The sequence below is a fragment of the Callospermophilus lateralis genome, chromosome 17, assembly GCF_048772815.1.
Source record: "Callospermophilus lateralis isolate mCalLat2 chromosome 17, mCalLat2.hap1, whole genome shotgun sequence".
NCBI classification, from domain to species: Eukaryota; Metazoa; Chordata; class Mammalia; order Rodentia; family Sciuridae; genus Callospermophilus; species Callospermophilus lateralis.
This window is the reverse complement of record NC_135321.1, coordinates 45,906,363-45,928,611: the sequence shown is the minus strand read 5'-3', so window position 1 is coordinate 45,928,611 and position 22,249 is coordinate 45,906,363. Positions and strand designations below refer to the sequence as shown.

At 42.0% G+C, this 22,249-nt stretch overlaps 2 protein-coding genes across 2 annotated transcripts in view; one reads left to right on the top strand and one right to left on the bottom strand.

The window, feature by feature from the left end:
- Positions 1–950: 950 nt before the first annotated feature.
- Rmc1 (regulator of MON1-CCZ1) lies at positions 951–21,478 on the top strand. Its single transcript, XM_076837254.2, has 20 exons — positions 951–1,196; positions 1,918–1,994; positions 4,508–4,592; positions 5,618–5,674; positions 6,603–6,689; positions 7,853–7,993; positions 8,306–8,409; positions 9,913–10,002; positions 10,087–10,192; positions 11,091–11,202; positions 14,473–14,517; positions 14,763–14,816; positions 16,222–16,350; positions 17,167–17,273; positions 19,263–19,382; positions 19,681–19,758; positions 20,038–20,142; positions 20,232–20,300; positions 20,384–20,609; positions 21,291–21,478. The coding sequence occupies exons 1-20, from the start codon at positions 1,095–1,097 to the stop codon at positions 21,368–21,370; spliced, it is 1,974 nt and encodes a 657-aa protein (XP_076693369.1). The 5' UTR covers positions 951–1,094; the 3' UTR covers positions 21,371–21,478.
- Npc1 (NPC intracellular cholesterol transporter 1) overlaps positions 21,167–22,249 on the bottom strand; it is a 48,676-nt gene continuing 47,593 nt past the window's right edge. Inside the window, exon 25 of the mRNA XM_076837253.2 lies at positions 21,167–21,961. Within this exon, the coding sequence (XP_076693368.2) occupies positions 21,879–21,961 (83 nt within the window). The 3' untranslated portion in view covers positions 21,167–21,878. The remainder of the gene's footprint in view (positions 21,962–22,249) is intronic.

The following is a 22,249-nucleotide window of genomic DNA, read 5'->3' as shown; positions in this document are numbered from 1 at the left end:
TACCATGAGTCAATAATTTCACTTCTGGGTACATACCTTCAAGAAATAAAAGCAAAGATATTTGCACATCCTAGTTCATAATATTATTCACAATAGTCAAGAGATGGAAGTAACCCAATGTGCATCAGTAGGTAAATGGATAAAGTAAATGGGTGTATTCACACAATAGAATATTATGAAGCCTTTGAAAAGAAGGAAATCCTCGGTTGGGGGTGTAGCTCAAGCCTATCATGTAGGAGGCCCTTGGTTCATTCCCTAGTACAAAAAAGAAAGAAAAGAAAAAAAAAGAAAAAAGAGAAAGGAAATGCTACAACATGGAGACATGGATAGACCTGGAGGATATTATGCTAAGTGAAAAAAAAAAAAAAAAAAAAGCCAGACACAAAAGACACTGCAAAATTCCGCTTATACCCAAAGCAGTCAAATCCACAGACAATAGGGTTGGGAGAAGGGAGAAAAGGAGAGTTGTTTAATGGGTAGAGTTTCAGATTTGCAAGATGAAAAAGTTTTGAAGATCTGTTTCACAATATTGTAGCTACGCTTAACACTACTGAATCGTATGCTTTTAAAGGGATAAACTGGTAAATTTTATGTTTTTTTAAACCATATTTAAAAAAAGGGCTTACTGACCTGTGATTTAAATTAGATTGCATCCCTGCTGCAAGCTCACAGCCAGCCTCTCGGATCATCTCTCTTACTAAAATTTCTCAGACGCAGGAACCCTGGCACAGGCTGCGCATAATAAATTCCCTGGAAAGTCTTAGACCGGGGCTAGCGGCATCCGAGGGCAAACCTCCAGGTCACAGGACCGCTCTCCCGCCAGGAAAGGGGAGGAGCCCTTCGCGCCCGGGCGGGGTTACGGTAGGTGGGTCCCACCTCGGGAAGTGGCCCTTTTAAGTGCTGAAGGCCGTAGTCACGTGGTGGGAGTGGTGTGGGCGTGGCACCAGGAAGCAGCCTCGGAGCCGGCCCGGGATCGCCGCCGTCTCTGCCCCGGCCTGACTTTCCCGGCCCCACGCACCTCGCCACGGTGCCGCTCGCCCGGCTCCACGCTGGCGGCCGTCTCCGGACCCCCAGCCGCCGCGGCGGCGCCCGCCATGGGCGAGGAGGACTACTACTTAGAGCTGTGCGAGCGACCGGTGCAGTTCGAGAAGGCGAACCCGGTCAACTGCGTTTTCTTCGATGAGGCCAACAAGCAGGTCCGGGCGGCGGGCGCCCTTCTCCCCCGCGCGGCCCGGTGCCGGGTGCGGCCCGCTGTGCCGGTGCCGCGGGGCTGTCGGCGTGCGGAACCCGGGTGTCATGGACCAGGCCCGGGCCTCCCCCACGGTCCCCGCGCCCGTCCTTTCCAGTGGGTGGGCGGAGGGACCGGCGCCACCTCGCCCGGCTGCCAGGTGTCCTAGCGGGGGATCACAAGGATGGATCCGTATCCAGCGCCACCCGCCCAGTGGCCCCTTGGCCAGTGTTATCAGCACGCCAGTCCTTTCCAGCCACCTTTTGTTTTATGTGCCATTGTATACTTGCAGTCAAGAATTTAGAGATTTTCGTTCCCCGCCCCTGAAATTCTGTTAAGGGAGCAAAGACCCTATTTAAGTGCATCAGCGGAGCCAATGCACACACTGGCTTCAGGTATGGAGCCTCAGGCACTCAACCCGATCTTGCGATCTTGCACCGTGGGAAACACTAGGAATGGGAGTCTTTTTGGTCTCACTCTCTTTTTGACAGTGTCATCTGTGATCACCAGGGTTTCTAGTCTCTTGTTTCTTGAAATTCGTGTGACCCTCCAAGCATCTTGATTTGCTTCCTGTTAGTTTAATTTAATCCAGGATGGGGTGTAGCAGAAGTAATCATTGGTAAGTTGGTGTTATGAGTCTAGATCCTTTCAAAGTTCAGACTATTAATATCGTTTCTTTTCCCTCTCAGGTTTTTGCTGTTCGATCAGGTGGTGCTACTGGGGTGGTAGTTAAAGGCCCAGATGATAGGAATCCCATCTCATTTAGGTAACAGTATTGACATTTTCTGAATAATTTCCACATGTAAACAAAATGGTGTTTATCTGATTCAAAAGGTTGTTACCTGATTTTATCTTTGCATTCCCTAAGAGGTCTGGATTGTATGGAGGTGGATAGGAGGGGGAAGCAGATACCTGTGAGCAGATGTGTGTGAGGTAACACATACTCGATCTGTCAGAGTGTAGCCCTTGATGTGGGAACCAAGTACTCCAAAAGTAGTGCACTTACTTCCTCGAGTCAGTGCATGGATGCACTCATTTCCGGATTGTTGGGGGGTAGCATGGGGACTTCCTTACTCTATTTAGCCCAGGTTTTTCTAGAGTGTTTGGTGGATGGAGGACATTCATGTTTCTCACATACCCTAAGAAAATCATGGCTTCCACTATACTTAATGTGATTGGATGTCTCAGTTTACACAAGTTGAGCTGGTGTGATTAACAGCAGCCCTTTTCAATTTTCAGAAATGTCTCAGTGGGTGACAAACTGTTCAGTCACCTTAATTCCTGTGATTACAGAGGAAGAAAATACAATGTAGGCCCTCAATTCGGTGATGACTTTAAAAAAAAATTTACAGTTGGCTTGTGTTAGTGGAAAACTGTTTTTGAGGTAGAAAACAGTGGACCTTTTTTTTTCTTTTTTCTTTTATTTGCATTTGTTCAGCAAACACTGATGCAGCCCTTGTGCTAGGCACCAAGCAAGTGAATTAGCCTGGCTCCTCTTGGAGAACTCATAAATTTAATGTGGGAGACAAGAGAGGGCACAGTACTATCTGCTATGATAAGTGCAATAAGAGTTCTGCTCAGAATGTGGGAACACACAGAAGATGTGACTTTGATTTTGGGATGGGCTAGGGTATCACTATTTGGGGAGGTAGAGGGGTGTTCTCACAGAGGAGGCAGCCTTTAGATAAAGCTTTATTTGAATGGATGATTTATAGGTGAAGTGGAGAGGCCTTCTAGATAGAGAACATCATGTGTAAAGTCTGGGTGTTTGGGGGCCCCAGGTCTGTGTAATTGCAGATTAGGGTGTCTGTGGGGAAGGGGAAATGGTAGTGGTGTGGCCACTGGCAAGAGCCAGCTTTGAACCTTATATAGTCCACTGTGGAATCACAGTGGAATATATAAATTACTGAAAATTTATCAGGTCAGGTGTGGTGTGATCCCATCAGTGTTTGGAAACATCACGCTGTTCACATCCTTGAGTCTGGATTATTGGAAGCATATCAGAGGCAGGGATACCACTGAGAGACAAAGGAGATTGGCTAAGCGAGGTTTTGCAAAGACCAGTATCCCAGATGCTACCTCCATTGCATGGGAATCAGGGCATGCTTAGAAAGGCCTTGGTGAGACTTGGTCGGCACAATGAAGAAAAGGAAAGTGAGCCGCCCATGATAGTCTAGATTTGGAAGTTCTGAAGAGCTTGAGGGGGAAGGTATGGAGTTGAACTTTTTTACTTTTTTGTTTTGTTTTAAAGAGCTTTATTGAGGTATGATCGGCCCATGATAGACTGTTCATATTTACTGTATATGTGTCAGCTTTGTGTTGGTGTGATCAAAATACCTGACAGGAACAACATAGAGGAGAGAAAGTTTATTTTGGGCTCATGGTTTCAGAGGTTTCAATCTATGGTTGGCTGACTCCATTGCTCTGAGCCCAAGAGAAGGCAGAGCATCATGGCAGAAGGGTGTGGTGGCAGAGTGCTGCTGTGTTTATGGCTGACCAGGCAGCAGAGAGAGGAAGAGGAAGGGGCTGCAGGAAGAGGAACCCTTCCAGGGTACACTCCTAGTGACCCACCTCCTCCAGCCATGACCCACCTGTCTCTAGTTGTCACCCAGTCAGTCCATTCAAACTAGCATGAACTGATTATGTTGCACCTTTGAATATTCCTGCATTATCTATCACTGGAACTTTCAGGAGATGCCTCATATCCAGATCGTAACAGTATATAGTGTGATAAGTTTTCACATGTATACACCCATGGAAACAAGACAATAGACATGTCCATACCCCCAAAGTTTCCTTGTGCCTGTCTGTAATCCATCCCTTGAGTTCTCTTTTTAGTGTGGTTTGAAGAGTTGTAAGAGTCTGGAGGTGGAGCGGTCTAGTGCATTACTTTGGTTGTGTATTGAGTGGGACCCCAGTGAACTTTCTGACAGCGTTGCCATAAGAATAATGTGGCTAGAAGGCCGTATTTTTGGAGAAGGTTACTGTATGCTCATATGTATTTATTTATATCTAAACTACTTTTCAGGTGACAAATACATGTGATCTAACTCTTCAGTCACTTGTTGTCCATTATATTGTAAGCTTCTCTAGCAAGTTGTCACCAGTTAAATTTTATTGTTTGAAAAGATACCAGTGACAGCTTCAACAACATACTTCTAATGTTCAAAGAGGATTTGCTACCTTCTGAATATTTGTCTTGTCTTTTGTTTTCCCAGTAGATGACAGTAGTCAGAATTCAGTTGTTTAATTTAACTTTTAACATATTCTTTCTTAAAGAATGGATGACAAAGGAGAAGTGAAGTGCATTAAGTTTTCCTTAGAAAATAAGATACTGGCTGTCCAGAGGACTTCAAAGACTGTGGTGAGACATATCTTTAAAAATAGCGTTAAAAAGAGAACATTACAAGTACATTAGGGGCTGGAGGTGTAGGTTGGTGGTAGTGCCTTTCCAGCATGCTCAAAGCCCTGGATTTGATCCCCATTACTAAAACAAAAAAACAAAAAAACATTTGGAAGAGAGGAATTGCAAAATTGTAGTGTTAAAGGAAACTTTTTTTTTAAAACTGTCTTGAAAGGTAATAGTTGTGTAACATTATGTTTGAGTATTTGAAGGTAAGAAATAGATTTGAGTAGATAAATGAATCTCACATTAATTTTTTTTAGTTGTAGATGAACACAATATGCTTATTTATTTTTATGTGGTCCTGAGGTTTGAACCCAGTGCCTCACACATGCTAGGCAAGCACTCTACCACTGAGCCACAACTCCAGCCCTGAATCTGACATTTTTGACTTAAGATCTTTTTAAAAGTAATTTGAAACTTCCTGCATTTTTGAGTTGTTTGATAGCTAGCAGCATGGACTATGTGAGGAACGGTTTTGGTTTCTTGGTATATTGGCCTTATCTGGGTTGCTGTGTTTATTTCTCTCATTGCTGAATGCTGGGTCCAATAGGAACAGATATTTCTAGTGGAGCAGCTCCCTGGCATTTAGAGATATTCACCATTGACCTTGTGAGGTAGCGGAAAAGCTGTCAGGAAAGACCAGCAGAATCCTGCCCGTACCTCTTCAGTCACTATTCATTGTTGGAATTTCTGGGAAGCCTCTTGTAAAACCCATTTCTCTGACATTGCCCATTTGAGGAATGAATTTTGAAAATCAGTTTCTAAATAATTAGATAGACTTTTTTTTTATTTGAATGATAAACTTGCTGTTTTTAAGAAAGCAGATTATCTACATTATTCTCTATATCTTTCTAATTTTGAGTATTTGTCTGTTATTTTCTGATAAGTTTTAAAATTTAATTAGCTTTTTCGATTTATCTTGTAGAATGTCAAGTAGGTTGCTGCCCAATCCAAATTTTTCCCTATTTATTTTTTTCTTACAGGATTTTTGTAATTTTATCCCTGATAACTCTCAGCTGGAATACACACAGGAGTGCAAGGTATGGGTGGTTCCTTCCTCACCTGGTGGCCTTGGCTGTGGGTTGTGGGTGGAGAGCTGTGAGCAGGTGGTGGAGGCACCATCTTGGAATCAGGCTTGTGGAAATGCTGAGCGTGGCCAGGAGTTTCCTCCAGGACACTGGACAGTTTTCCCAGTTTTGAAAATGTGTCTCTTCATGTGTCAAGTGGAGTTGAGAGGAGTGAATGGGTGACAGTTTTTACCCGAAGCCTTGTTAGTGGCTGTTTGGGTCCTGGGCTTCCACACTGGGCTGGCAGGCGTGTGCCTCCTTTGGAGGTTTTTGGGGAGGAATTTTTTCCTGTCTCCCACTATTTCTTTCCTCAGTTTATTCTACTTTCTGCTTTCTTTATGCTTGCTGTTTTTTCCCAGGTGGAGATTCTAATCCATGTTAATTAGATTTGCTGAGTATAATAAACTAGGCCGGAGGAGGCTTAACTCAGTGTACCTGGCACATGGGAAACTAACCAATGCCGCTAATGCATGGTGAATGGCTTTGTGCATCTTTAGAACTCTTTTGTTAATGGAGTTCAGGGTGGGCTCCTCAACAGGAAGAGGCATCGGCATGTAACCCCTCCCAGTTCTGTAGCTGTTCTATGTGAATATCAAGGCTACTTTGATTCTTGGAGGTAGAACTTGATGTCTCTGAGCTCTGGTCAGTTATTTTTTCACAAAACTCAGGCTTCCTCTGTTCTTATGACTAAACGAATTAAGGGTCTTGAAATATTATGGGCAAATATCACAGAAAGCTGTATTTAAAAGAAAATTTGATTTGCTAGTAAGTAAGTGTTCTGGATAACTTCCATTAAAGAGTGATAAAAATGGCAGAGCATTTAAATTAAAGCTTTTGAAGAAAGTTACTCATGCCTTTCTTATTAAATAAATAAGTAAATAAAAACTTTTATTATTTTCAGACCAAGAATGCCAACATACTAGGATTCTGCTGGACTAGTTCTACTGAAATTGTCTTTATAACAGATCAAGGAATCGAATTTTACCAGGTATTAGGTTTATCATTTATGTTTGCTGGAGAAGAGGGTGTTAGCAATTTGGCAGCCTTTTGAATTCAGCACTAAAGAGAAATTTTGAGATTCTAGAGCATTAGTCCCTCTTGATTGTGTTTTTAATTTTTCTCTTAATTATGGGTAGAAAGTAGAATCCCTCATCATCCCTAGAAATAACTATTATGATGTTCATGCATGGTCCTCCATGTTTTTCTACACATATACTTTCTTTCTTTCTTTTTTTTTTCTTTTTTAAAAATTTTTTACACAAAGGGAATATTGTCTATAAACTTTCAGCTGGATTTTTTTTTTTTTTTTTTTTTTTTTGCATAGCAGTATATCTTGGACATTTTTCATGTTGTGTCTTTTTTTTTTTTTTTTTTTTTTTTGTGATGCTAGGGATTAAACCCAGGTCCTCACTCATGATAGGCAAGTGTTTTATACTGATCCACATCCCAGCCTTTCTGAATTTTATTCTGACTGAATAGTATTCAGTGTAGATAATATACTAAGTTTATTTTACCACTTCTCTCCATAAGCATGTTTTTTGAGCTCTGTATACTCTTCTTTATGTATCAGAATATGTAGAGACTCTTTTAAATGTGTCTTGATTCTAAAATACTGCATTTACATTCAGAGTCTCATAAATGCTTCAGTTAGAAAAGGGAGCCCCTCCCTGGTCTAGTGCAAACTGGAGTGGAGATGAGATCAGACAGAAGGCAGAGCTGTTGCAGGCTAGGTGGTGACTGGCCTAATATGCAGGGCTCTGGGGGTATCAGTGTGTTTTGATCATTTCCTTGATGAGTGAGAACTTCCTTGTTCCTTGTTCTTTGGTGCTTGGTGCCCCAGCATATGGAGGCTTCAAGTGATAGGCTAAAATTGCTTTATTAAATTGCTCTCTCGCTTCTTTGAGACTTATTTTTTTCATTTGTTACAAAGAGCTAATGATGTCCACTTCCCCAGGGTTGTGAAGAGTAGATGAATATGAAAAGCATTGAGCATAGAGTTCCAAGAATAGTAGCTGTAATAAATACAAATAACATTTTTCTAATTAGTTCATTGGGCTTTTTGTGAATTTTGTCTTCCATAATTTACTGTATCATCTTCTGATACTTTTCTGTTTTTGAAATGAAGATTCTGTGTTTTGAACTTTGCCTCAGGTACTGCCTGAGAAACGGAGTCTGAAACTCCTGAAGAGCCATAATATCAATGTGAACTGGTACATGTACTGTCCCGAGAGTGCTGTGATTCTGCTATCTACCACAGTTCTTGAAAATGTTCTTCAGCCTTTTTATTTTAGGGTAAGATTAAGCTCCCCCTTTAAAAAAATTCCTTTTCCCCACTCCTACCCTGTTCTTATGTCCTAATGGGTCCCCTTTTAAAGGGGCAAGTTCCTCTAACACGAACCTCACCACTATGGCCAGTAGAGGGCACCCTACACCATCCCATCAACTCCAAGAAAGATTTACTCTGTGGAGCTGTTTTCAGCACATAGGAGTGGGCCCTTGGAAAGGATGGAAAGATTGGGTTCACTTCATTGATTTAATGTAGGAAAAGAAAAAACATTGAAGAAATTTAATAAGCTTTTCCTAAAACTTTCTCTCCCTACACAGGCTGGCACTATGTCAAAGCTGCCCAAGTTTGAGATTGAATTACCCGCTGCACCAAAGTCAACTAAGCTCAGCCTTTCTGAAAGAGACATTGCAATGGCGACCATGTAGGTCTTCGAGACAATTTCTTGTAATTGTTTCTAGTTACATAAATAATAGGAATGTGGGATATTTTTTGTTTTTGTTTTTGGTGCTAGGGATTGAACCCAGGGCCTTGTGCATGTAAGGCAAGCACTCTACTAACTGAGTTACATCCCCAGGCCTAGGAGTGTGTTTTGAGCATGACAGTAATGACCTTTTCTCAAGGAAAGGACCCTTTGAACTCATAAGGACTCCCTATGACATGTACTACTTAGATGTTATGAATATAGGAAATCTTTTGATTTTCTTTTAAAATTTTACTAGCTTTGTGATTTTAGGGAAGTTTTTTTCACCTCTCTAGTTAGACACATCAAAAAAAAATTTTTTTTTCAGTACTGGGGATTGAACCCAGGGTGTTCTACCACTGAGATACATCCCCAGCCATTTTAAAATTTTGTTTTGAGACAGGGTCTCACTAAGTTCTTCAGTCTGGCTTTGAATTTGTGATCCTCCTGCCCCCGCCACCCGGGTAGCTAGGATTATAGGCATGTTTCACTACATTGAGCCAAATTTATTTTTTAATTATGTTTTATATTTTCTTGTTTAGTTTGTGAGTTAAAGTCTAACAAGGATTTTTTGTAGCTAAGATATAATTGACCTAAATATAAAAAGTTGTTCATCTAATAAACATGGAAATGAATTATTGATATAGGAAGGTATATTTTCATTTAGAAAAACATTTCTCATTTTTAAGCTATGTAATGAAAATTTCAAACACAAAAATGGAAACAGATACAAAGAACTGTCTGCATGCCCATATCCATAATTCAACAGTTATTAAAAAATTTGCTTCTAAAGTATTTGATTCTTCTGTAAACTTAAAAAATTTTAAATAGTAGCATGATTTTTTTTTTCTTTTTTTAAACATACTATTCTTTGGCATCCCAGTTTAGAAAACAGACAAAGTGAGAGCAGTCTTGGATGAAGTGGGTCTGGAGACCCATTCCCTGTCCCTTCAGCTTCCTCCTCATCCATGTGGCAAGCCCAGTGTAGTATTAACCAGTGTATTAGAAATTTGCATTCAGGAACTGCTCACAACAGTATTTATTAGGTGACAATTAAAATGAGTAGTAGTTATATTTTCCTATTACTAAAGAATATGTACTCATTATATAAAACTTGGAAAGCAAAGATAGAAAATGAAAGTAACCATAGCTTATTACCACTTAAGGATAGCTATTAACAGCATGTATCCCTTCCTAATACTTTTGAACTCTGCTTAGATTTATGATTCTCTTTTGAAAGGTAGTGATCAAACCGTATTTAATCTTGCATTCCCTTCTCCTCTGAAGCTTATGATAGGCTTTGTGTCATTAACTGCAGTTTCTTTGTAAACATTTTTGTTGGCTGCAAAATAGTCTTATTAAGTGAGTTCTCACAGTTTATTTAACTATGACTGCATAATTCAGCATTTAGAAGGAAGAAATTTTAAATGGCAAAAATGTGACTCATGTCTGTCTTCTGATTAGATATGGGCAGCTTTATGTTCTCTTCCTGCGACATCATTCTCGGACCTCCAATAGCACGGGAGCAGAGGTGGTCTTGTATCATTTACCACGGTACATTTTATATTCTTTTTCTGATTTGAAAATAATGAAGTAAAGCCTGTTGCTCTGTTTTTTGATTATTCTGTTGTCCTACAGAGAGGGTGCCTGTAAAAAGATGCACATATTAAAGTTAAACAGGACGGGAAAGTTTGCTCTCAACGTGGTGGACAACCTGGTAGTCGTTCATCATCAGGATACAGAGGTATGGGTTCTTTGCTAGGGAATCTGATCTGTGTGTGTACAGGTTAGAGTTGCTTAAAACTTAGCACTGTGAAAATTGGCAAAACTTCTGAATAAGGACTAGAAAGTGCTCTTTATGTTCTAAGTTTTGGTCTTCTAGGTGGAAGGGGGTTTGATATTGTAAATGATTTAGAAAAAAGTGATTCCCCTGACAGTTGACTAAGGATAATTAAAAACTAGTGCAGAATGAGATTTGACCTTCAGAACAATTATTTGGTTGAGCCAGCTGAGAGCTCCCTGCAGAACCACAGAGGAGCATGCATCCATGACCTCTGCACTCCTGTGTGGGCCCAGATGATAGAGCCTGGCAGTCGTGGTTTCAGGCTGTGGGCCCAAGAGATCTGAAGTGAGGCCTGCCTGCTTGTAGGCTGTTACCAGGGCCTCTGGTGTAGACAAGCCACTTCCCTCCCTTGCCTTACTGGAGATGTTTCAAGTTAAAGACTTGCTGAAATCACTTTGAGCCAGGAGTGGTGGCACATACCTATAATCCCAGCTACTCTGGAGAAGAAGCATCAAAATTTCGAGGCCAGCCTGAGATACTTAGTCCTAGTCTCAAAACAAAAGAAAACAAAAAAAAGGTTTAGGGATATAGTTCAGTGATAGAGTGCATAAGGCCCTAGGTTCCATCACCAGTACCACAAAATGAAAAAAGAAAAACAATCACTTTGAGCTCTTAAAGGAAGCTTGCCATAAGTGCAAGACGTATTTGTGAGAAGAGGTAAAAGTGGAAAAGAAAGTTGTTGTGTTAATGGCAGATTCCTCCTCAAATTAGAATTAGCCTGAAGGGATGGAATGCAAACACAGACTTTGAAACTCAGCTGGAATGATTAGATGTAATGCTTTCTTTGTCTCCACCCTAGACTTCAGTGATATTCGACATCAAGTTGCGGGGAGAGTTCGATGGCACGGTTACCTTCCATCACCCAGTGCTTCCAGCTCGATCGATCCAGCCCTATCAGATTCCCATGGCAGGTGAAGTGAATTCTGTGAGAGGCCTGTGCTGCTATTTCCCTGTGTACTCTGGTTCTTGCTGTGATCTCTGGGAGTCATGTTCAAGATGGGATGAGGGGTGGGGTGGTAACATACACCTACAATCCCAGCTAATCAGGAAACTGAGGCAGGAGGATTGTGGGTTTGAGGCCAGTCTGGCCAACTTACTGAGACTCCATCTCAAAAAAAAAAAAAAAAAAAGTTACGAGGAATACACAGGGATTCCTCAGTCAGTGTGATTTTGGGGAGGGACGTTTGTTATATTTTCTTCCTCCACTGTTGGGGATAAAACCCAGGGCTCATACTTGCCACACCTCCAGCCGGTCTGTTCTACTTTAAAAAGAATACAACTTATTATAATTGCATAAGTTAAAATTGTGTTGTGAAAAGAATATTTTCCTTTGAAGGAGATAGAATGATTTCTCTTCCCTGAGTTTTAAAATGGAGCATTGTGATTATGCATTAGAGCTGAAAGGTTTTTAATGTTGATAACCACTTAAGATTTTCTCTTTGCCTAAGCTCTATAACCCTGCAATGAGACTGGGCTGCTGATGGCTCTTATTTTAACACAGGGTTACTTTTCCTTGTCTTTTCACATTCTGTGTCACTATAATACCCGCATTCTCTTGTGATCAGGGCTAACAGTAAGAACTTAGGGCTATGGTTCTTGGTTTATTACAAATCAGTTGTCATCCTGCCCAGAAAGGTTGGGGTGATACTGCCGGTTACCTGTTCTGCTTCCTTCAAATGTTGAAGTAAAGCATTAGAGAAGCATGCCGAGGCAAGCATATAAAGTAGGGTTTATTTAAAAAGGGGTACCATAGACTTCTCCTGGGAGGGAGAAGGGGGCCATAGCTGATATCCTGGTATCCCAAGAAGCAAGGTGCTCTGTCTTTTTATGTCTTAGGCTTCCTTTGTTCTCTTGCTCTCTTTCTCTTATCTTTCTCCTTCCTGTGTATGGTATGTGACTAGGCCTAGGAGGTGCTTGGTGGGATGACTAAAAGGTGAGAAGCAGATGGATTTGGGGAGGAAAGGGCCGGATGGAGCAGCCCAGGACACATTAATTAACAACTTTATAACTCCCTGTAGGGAGGGCCAATTCCTGGAACTGGTTGCTTTAAAAGCAACTGGTTGGATCAGGGGCAGGTTATCTTGATAGGGTGGAGGAAGGGCTCTGAAGGAATTAACACTTTACTTCCTCCATTCTTGGAATCTGACCCTTGCTTTTCTGCCTGTCTATTCTGGCTTCAGGGGGAAGAAGTCAGATGGGAGTCAGAATTTCAGAAAAAGGTGAAAGAACCAGCTTTTGCCTGCTCCCAATGCAAATTTATTTCAAGAACTTAAGACAGTATTCTGCTTTCTTTTAAAGGGAGATTGGAGTTCACAGTTAGTTGTCAAAGTCTCAATGTAAACCATAGTTGACAGCTCATGTTTGGGACTCTGGTGGCCTTGTTTTGTTCTTAAGAGGAACACCTGTGAGGTGGCATCCCATGCTTGGACTGCCTTGCATTCACGAGTTCCTCCTGCTTTTCCCAAGGAAGAGTGAGAGTCAGGCTCCTGGTGGGTGGTAGTTTAGTGAAAGCACCTGTGGGCCACCTGCCCATCCTGCTGATCAGCCAAAAGCTTAATTGCTTTCCTGCATGGTCTAGAAGAAGGAGCTGTTTCTCTCAGATATTTGGGTTTTTCAGCTTTTTTCCTGCATCTCAGTTTTCCCTGGGTAATTATGTTTGCATTAAAAGAATAGATTGTGTCAGATGATTAGCTTATATCTGTTGCCCAATTGGCATGAAAGTAAGTACTGGTGAATTCGGGGAAAAATCGCTTGAAATATTTAAAATCTTAAGCTTTGAGCCAGTTGTAAAGGACTAGTCAAAAGAGACCCTTGGGTGCTCCTTGACTCATTTTGATAAAACAAGTGGCAGGCATGGTCAAAATAATAGCTCCAGCATTAGGAATCCAAGAGCCCGGTGGTGTCTGTGGAGTTCTAGGGATTGTGGGTTGGTGAAGCTTGTTTTGAGGTTACTGGCCCTTCATTTTGTCTCCTGCTGGACTGTGAGCTCCTTGCGGACTTGACACTCTGTATGTCACCCTGTGCTACCATGGGGTGGGGTTCATTCAGGAGCTGAATGGGCTGTTTTGTAACTAGCAGTTTGGGGAAGAGTCAGCTACCCTTTAATGCTTCTGATTTTGGCCTGTTAAACCAGTGGTCTCAATTTAACTACACATTAGGATCATTTGGGGAACTTAAAAAACTCAAGGGAGTTCTCCCCAGGGGCACGTGAATCAGTGTGCTGTGTGGTGTTGAGGGCCATTGGCTCAGTTCAAGTGTAGGTCCAGCCAGTACTGAAGCCTGTCCATCTGGGCTCTTCCCCAAAATAGGGTGTGTGGTCTACTGAAAATGATCACCTTCCCACCCACAGACTGATTGTACCTGGGTAATGGAAACAGAACTGTTCACAAACTATTAGTTTGTACAACTGCCTACATGATACCTGAATAGGGTAACTGTCCCAGGTCCCTAGCATGTGAGGCTTGGGTCATCTGGGTGGATCTGTTTCCCAGACAGCTCTCTGTGCCTGCACCTAGTCTGTGCAGTGGATATTCAAGCTGATTATTTAGATTATTAAATCACAAACCATTTTTATTTGAAACAGTGAATTTGGGTACTCGATCTTGAATCACCTTGATTAGTTTCTCGGTTCTTTAATGTGTATGTATGCATGGTGACATCTTTGGTCATTAAACCACTGTGAATGAAGCCTTGTCATGGTTTTTTTCTCCTTGAGGAGACCATTTCTTCCTCTTTCCTTTGTTCTTTCTTTCTTTTCCTTCCTCCTCCTCCCTTCCTCCCTTTCTATTTGGTGTTGGAGATTTAACCCAGGGGCACTTTACCACTGATCCACATCAGTGCCCACTCCCACCCCCCCCTTTTTTGAGACAGGGTCTCACTAAGTTGCTTAGGGCCTTGCTAAGTTGCTGAGGCTGGTCTTGAACTTGTGATCCTCCTGTCTCTCCTAGGCTGCTGGGATCATAGGCATGTGCCGCCATGTCTGCCGAGGAGACATTTTCATGGATTGTTCTCGACTCCTTCCCTCTTCTTCCCTCTGTGTTACCAGTGAGACAGGACAGTGCTTTTCCTACAGTCAAATGAGCATTTACTGAGGGCCTTAAAAAGTGTCACCTTTTGCATCTTAAGTACAGTGTTTGCAGCATTTTCCGACTGCTTCATCACTCTGTTTTCTCAATTTGTAGGTCCTGCTGCTGTGACCAGCCAGTCTCCTGTTCCCTGTAAACTCTGTATCCTTTACCAAGGCCTTGGCACTGCCCAGAGGGGGCAGTGGTTGCCTCTTCTTTAGAGCTGGTCCTGGAGTATCCTGGCCACCAGCCCAAGGCGCCTGTGGAGAAGGCCCTGCGATCTTTTCTAAGCATTTGGGGCTTACGTAGAGTGAGATTAGCACATGGAGGGGGGCCAGTGTTAACTGAACCTGGGCTTCCCCTTTCTTTGCATTTCTTCCTGATTTAGAATTTCCTATAATGTGTAGATTCTTCATCCTGGATTGTCTTTCAACCTGACATCATTATCAGTGCAAGCCAAGGTATGTTTCAGGGGAGAGTCAAGGACAGTCATCATGTAAGAAAATAGTGCTCGTTGACTTTACCTCAGAGTTGTAGCCAGTGACGTTTTTGACATGAATCTTTGAGAGATGACCTTTTCCTTCAACCTTGGGAATGGGGTTGTTTTTAGCTTATGCTCGGCTCTCTGCTCTGCATTCATTTTGTCCCAAGCCATGTTATTTTTAATAATTAAGGCAACAACTAAAGCAGCAGGCCCCTGCTATAAGTCCCTTTTGAAAAGCCAGACACCATGGCATGGGGTCTCCATTCTTGTCCCCCACCAACATTCCCACATGTGCCACCAACATTCCCCTTTCTCACCTTGCTGGTGAAGCTTCCCTCAGCTGGTTTCTTGTCTCTTCCTGGCAGTCATATTGTGTCTTTTTCCCTTAGAGAACTTTCTATATTAGTCTTGAGTCACTTGTGTATTTCCTGTCTTCTGAGATTCTCAAGGAGAAAGCCTTGATGCTGTGTGCATCGTGTGTATCATGAACTTGCTTCTCCTGGGCATCTATAATCACACTAGCTTTGTTCTGCCTAGAGACAGTAGAGAAAGTGGCCACTCTGGTCATTTAAAACAAATTTTTTAAAATAATTTTTTAGTTGTAGATGGACACAATATCTTTATTTTATTTTTATATCTTTATTTTTATGTGGTGCTAAGGATTGAACCCAGGGCCTCATGCATGAAAACTGAGCTACAACCCCAGCCCACTGTGGTCATTTTTTTTTACTATTTATTTTTTTAGTTATAGGTGGACACAATATCTTTTATTTTTATGTGGTGCTGAGGAGCAAACCCAGTGCCTCACAAATGCGAGGTGAACGCTCTTCCTCTGATCCACAATCCCAGCCCACATTCTGGTCATTTTTGATGAGTGCTTTGTTCTCCTGTGGAACTTCAATTGAGAAAGACTGCACTGGCCTGTCTGCCCACAGTGCGGGGGGAGGGGGGGCGTTCAGTACACATCAGGGTTGATAAGTGAGTTATGAAATCCCACTGAGAGCTTGCAGAGTGTCCCAAGTTTGGGCTGATGTTGATGCTATATGTTGACATCTTTTTCTATGTGAAACATTTAAAGGGCCTAGGTACTGTGGTCCTATTTGGAGTTAAGGACCTGCTGACCTCCATATTTAGGGATATACACCACTGACATGCTTCCAAATGTAGAACTTGCTCTCAAGGGATCAGCTAGGCACGCAGAAAGTTTGATAACCTGTCCTTCTGTTGTCAGATGTGTTCCTTAGTGTCCTGACTTTGGTTAGAAAGAAAGGACCATTAACAATATTTGTGTTTTTTCCATGAGTGTTTAGGATTACCACTTATTTTGGACTTTTGTTCTGATTTGTACTATATCATTAAATTTGCTGCCTCTTAAAATCCAGGTTACCTCTGGAATCTTCAGGTGAAACTCCAGCCCATAGTAAATCTCTTGCCAGATAAAGGAAGATTAATGGACTTTCTTCTCCAGAGGAAGGAGTGCAAGATGGTCATCCTGTCTGTCTGTTCACAGAGTAAGCTAAAGAATCCTCCTCTGTTAGTCTTGTTCCCATAGTAGGCTTGTGCTGCCACCAGCCTCCCCGTTATGGGGAGGTAACACAAGGTCTACAACCTGTAGACTTGTTTTTTAATTGAAAGATGGCTTATGTAATCCCTTGGAAAGGCTGAGAAATAAACATGGTTTGTAGAGAATTCAGTAGAAAAGACTAGAAAATTGATAGTTCCAGATGAAAGCAGACTTGAAAATGGGCATACACAATGGAATGGGCCCTTTACCTCTAGTGTTAAAACAAATATCTTCCAGAACCCGAGTCACGAACTGCAGATATTGCTGCTTGAAGAATGTCCTGAGCCAGGTGTGGTGGTGCACACCTGTGGTTCCAGTATTTGAGAGGCTAAGGCAGAAGAGCCCATGAATTTGAGATCAGCCTGGAAAACATAGTGAAACCCTATTTCAAAGCTTTAAAAAAAAAATACCCCAAACCCCAAATCATCTTCTAGTATCTTGCCTTAGCTATTTTTTACGAGATTTTTCAGTTGCTGGTTCTATAAAATAATAACATTTCTTTGGGCTGAGGTTGTGCCTCAGTGGTAGAATGCTTGCCCAGCACGAGTGAGGCCCTGGGTTCAATCCTCAGCACCTCATAAAAATAAAGATACTGTGTCCATCTACAACCAAAAATAAATATTTAAAAAATATATGTAACATTTCTTTGAACGCCCTTTAAAAGAATGTTATCAGCAACCTTTTGAGATTAAGAGTCATCAGCAAAACACTGAAATTCCAAAGATTACATAGTTGGTTTGATTTTGTATTGTATTCTTTCCAGTGTTGAGTGAGTCAGACAGAGCCACACTGCCTGTGATAGCCACTGTGTTTGATAAACTCAACCATGAGTATAAAAAGTACCTGGACGCTGAGCAGAGTTACGTGATGGTAAGTTAGATACTTCATAACCAAGCCCTGTTTTAGTCAGCATTTTCATTGCTGTGACCAAAATACCTGACAGGAACGATTTTAGAGAAGGGAAAGTTTATTTGGGGCTCGTGGTTTCAGAGGTCTCAGTCTATAGATGGCTGTTTCACAATCTAATCATTTTATTGAGTATTCCTGCATTGACACAGGTGCTTTTGAGTGAGACCTCAAATCCAACCCCCTAATTCCTCAGCCATTAAAATGCAAGATTCTGATAGCATAAAGTCACTGAGGTTTGATGTGTGGAGAGGGCAGGGTGGCAATAGCACATACAGTGAGCCATCTCATTTTTGCCTTGCTTTTTTTAAAATTTTTTTTTTTAGTAGTTGTAGATGGACAGAATGCCTTTATTTTATTTGTTAATTTTTATGTGGTGCTGAGGATTGAACCCAGTGCCTCACACATGCTAGGCAAGCGCTTTGTTACTGAGCTACAGCCTCAGCCCTTTGCCTTGCTTTTTAACCAATGTTTTGATCTTACACATAAACAGGTCCTTGTTCTACCTCTGTTTTGTAGAGACGAAAATCAGTCTCAGCTTTGTGTTTGTTTATACATTGCTAGAGCTTGGACTTAGCAATTAGAAATGCAGTTTCCATTATTTATCACACCTCTTCCTTTTGCTTTAGGATGTAATAAGTACAAAAATAAGATTCATCCTAGAATTCCATCAGTATCCTGAGCAGACCGATGCTTTTCAGTTTGTAGTGAGGGGCTAGAAATAATCAACATGGCTTATGACCAGGTACTGTACTATTGGTGCATCATGTTTTCTGAAGCAAGAAAGAAAAGTTTAGGACAAGCAGGAGAAATTATTTCACATCAAGGGCCTGATTTGTCCTAATGCTGGAAGTGGTTATAAACAACACGCACAGAACTCCCCTTTAGCTCTTCAAGGGCAGCAGGTCTGAAGCAGAAGGAGGCGGGCTGCCTGGATCACCTCTCTGCCCCATCCCGTCAGCCACGAGGGATGGCTGAGCTTTCCCAGACCCCTCTGCTGTTGGTGTCTTGGGCTGTGGCAGTCAGAAGGTCTGCCCCCAGATGGCAGTTCTGGGCTTCCCTACATGGCCACCAGGTTTCACAGACTCAGCATTTGTGGGTGCAGCCCACTCACTGGAGATGGCGAGCACCTGGAGCTACAGAAATGTGGGGTCTCAGGCTGCACCCACAGCTACTGCAGAACATGCATGAGTCTATACTTCATTGAAACATGAGGCAAAATAGTCAAGGTCTTCTCACAGCATGGTCTCTCCCATCTTAGACATATTTGGGGAGCTGGGGTTTCCCGTTAAAAATCCTGATATACTGCGCTGGGGTTGTGGCTCAGGCAGAGTGCTTGCCTAGCATGTGCGAGGCGCTGGGTTCGATCCTCAGCACCGCATTAAAAATAAAATAAAGATATTGTGTCAACTACAACTAAAAAAATATTTTTAAAAATCCAATATACTGGGCTAGGGGTGTAGCTCAGTGGCAGAGCACTTGCCTAACATGCATGAGGTCCTGGGTTCCATCCCTAGTATCACAGCAAAACAAAAAGTTTAAAAAAAAGATCCCAATATTCTCATTGCAACCTTTATTATTAGTCAGAGCTTCATAAAACAAGCTAGCCATTTTGTTTTTATTAGTTAACAATGCCATAGTTCAGTATTAAGAATATTAAGGAGGTTGAAAGTTTTCAGAGATTAAAAAAGTATGATGTATCTGAAGAGAAAAGTGTGACTTAGGCTTATGTAGTTCCACCTACCATGGATCCACCCTGAATATTTCCGAAATGATCAATTCTGACCTGCCACCATCCCAAGTTGGCACAGGAAGTTTTCTCTAAATAGTGAAATTGTCCTGTCTTGTCTTAGGTTTCCATCATGGAGTTCAGTCTTTTGGGATTAACTGTAATTGGTACCATTTCTCTAGAAGACAGTTAATAAGATCAACACCTGTGATTTATCACTTTAGGCAGTAGAAGCAGGGCAGAGCCGGAGCAACCCACCTCTCAAAAGGCCCACCCGGACCCAGGCTGTGGTGGACCAGTCTGACATGTACACCCACGTGCTGTCAGCATTCGCGGAAAACAAGGTGCTACAGCTTTTCAGCCTTTTTGGGACCAAGAATTCTCCAAATGGGCTGTTATGGGGAAGTAGTAGAAATCACACTCTAACTAGGCTAGCTGGAGCCGCCTTGGGTGATGGCCTTTGCTGGTACTTTGGTTTCTAATATCAGAACTCATGGAATTGCCCTTCATGTGGTTCTGAGATCAGTGCAAAACCAAACTGGGCCATTTTACTCTGGGCACAAGTACAGGGTAGGATAAAGGAGTTATATGTAGTTCCTTTTGTTAATTCTGGTGCTTAAAAAACCACTCTTCTCTCTGTAGGAGATGCCACATAAATTTGTGATAGCTGTGCTGATGGAATATATTCGCTCTCTTAACCAGTTTCAGATTACAGTACAGGTAACTTTAATGGCATTTGTCATCCTAAGAGGAGTTAAATAAAAGCACTTTCAGTCTTAGATGACAATTTTACTCACTAGAAGGGTCTGCATACCTGACACAGAACTTTGAGTGACTTGAACATCCCCCATTGTTCAGTTGGAATGAAAGTGTAATGTCAAGTTGGGTTGAAACCATAACTGAAACATTTGCCCAAGTCAGTGGCTGCCTGCAGTCCTCAGGCAGCACCCCGTCTGTCATAGCTGAGCCACTGGAAATGTCCTTCTGTTTTGTTCCCAGCATTACTTACATGAACTTGTCATCAAGACGCTTGTCCAGCACAACCGCTTTTACATGCTGCACCAGTTCCTGCAGTACCATGTGCTCAGCGACTCCAAACCTTTGGTGTGTATCACCAGATTTTTATTCTTGTTGTGATTAAAAGCTTAAAATGTTAACCTTCCAACTGAAGCTCATCTGAAACTGTCTTGCAGGCTTGTCTGCTGTTGTCCCTTGAGAGTTTTTACCCTCCTGCTCATCAGCTGTCTCTGGATATGCTGAAGGTAATACAGGTCTGTCACAGCTTCAGTCAGCAAAAGTGTTTTTGTCACTTGCTCTGATCTGCACTTCTGTCTCTCCCTTCCAGCGACTTTCAACAGCCAATGACGAGATAGTAGAAGTTCTTCTGTCTAAACACCAGGTATTAGCTGCCTTGAGGTTTATCCGGGGCATTGGTGGCCATGACAACATTTCTGCACGGAAATTTTTAGATGCTGCAAAGCAGACCGAAGACAACATGCTTTTCTATACTATATTTCGGTTTTTTGAACAGCGAAACCAGCGTTTGCGAGGGAACCCTAATTTCACACCAGGTGAGTATACTTGCTAGGGGAAAACCTGGGGTAACCACAGACTCATGTAGTAGCAGGAACCCGATGTGGGTGGGCAGCTTTTGTGTAAGGAGGATTCCTATGTTAGCTTTTCTGGAAATGAAAGTTCCTAACAACAGCTTAGCCTGTGGTCTAAACTGTGGATTTATCACGTGGGTGTAATTAATGTGAATTAATTACACTTTGGAACTCACAGCAGAGGTGTTTTGGGTTGAGACATTCAGAAACAAGAGAGCAAACGGTGGCCTAAGGGTTTGAAACGATTCTTGCCTAAAATGGAAGCATTCTTTGAGTAAGCCTTGAAACACTGGCTAATAACTCATCTCCAAATAGTGATAAAAATCTAAGACATTTCTTCTTAGAACGGACTCCAATTTAGGTCTGCCAACCTTTTCTCTTAGCATCCAGTGCAAGATGGTACTGACCCCAATAACTGGTGCAAATCACTTCCATTTAGTTTTTCTGCTCATCTGAGCACACGGTGACTTGCTAGGAATTATGAAGGTACTAGTTCTGTAGTAGAAAGGGCAACCCCAAAAGTTAGGAAAACAGGTATTTTATTAAAAATAAGTTAAAACCCAGTATACAATCTGTGAGCTACATTCTCTTGTTTTCCTTTCCTGCCACACCTAATGGTGATTAAATCTCTATTTTCCTTCATAGGAGAACACTGTGAAGAACATGTTGCTTTTTTCAAACAGGTTTTTGGAGACCAAGCTCTAATGAGGCCTACAACATTCTAGGTTTTTTTTTTATATATATAAAAATGTGTACAAAGTTAATTTATTGCATTAATAAAGCTCTTTAAACTACAAAATTTCATAATAAAGTATATCTACAATATCCTCAAATGTTACTAAAAATATGGTATAGAATGTGTATGATGGCTTACTCCCCAAAAAAGGAGCCAGTGTGTAGATTGGCCTTCAAACAGTGTCCATGAGCAGATCACATTCACAGTTACCCTTCGTGTCATTCTTCTTGTCAAACATGAGGTTTCTTTCCTGAAGGACTAGGGTGGGGAGGTGGGGGAGGCTTTAGTGTCCCAAAAGTCCCTTCAGATTTCATAATACTGCTTCACAAGTCACATGCGCATTCCTGAGTTTAAAAGCAGGACATCTGAAGCTCTGTTCAACAGCCCCAGGCCTGGAACATCGGGTGTTCCGCTCAGTCTTGACGATGCAGTTACTGTCCAGTGGTAAACGCACCGACCCCTTGACACAGTTCAAAGTCACAAACCCTTGAAGAAGGCTAGAAATTTAGGAGTCGTTCTCGCTCTGTGCCTTTGTACCGATCTTGGGTGGTGCGACTCTTGGCTTTATTTACTGATGGGCCTATGAAAGAGAGAAATAATATTTGTTATTTCTTCAGGAGAAAAGGAGATAGTTTATACTGGATTGGGATAGAGAAAAGTCCCTCAGTTACAAAGGTATAAGGCAAATAATAATGTTGTCCTTTCAACCAGGGGACATTTGTACAAGATATAGTAGTCACAGAAGTAAACAGATCATAAAGGAATAGTGGAGGTAAAGGCCTTCATCAGCCAGGGGAATGAACAACTGTTTGAACTGCTGGGGCTCATTCCTCAGTAGGGGGAAGGCATCCTGGCCTGCTATCATGCG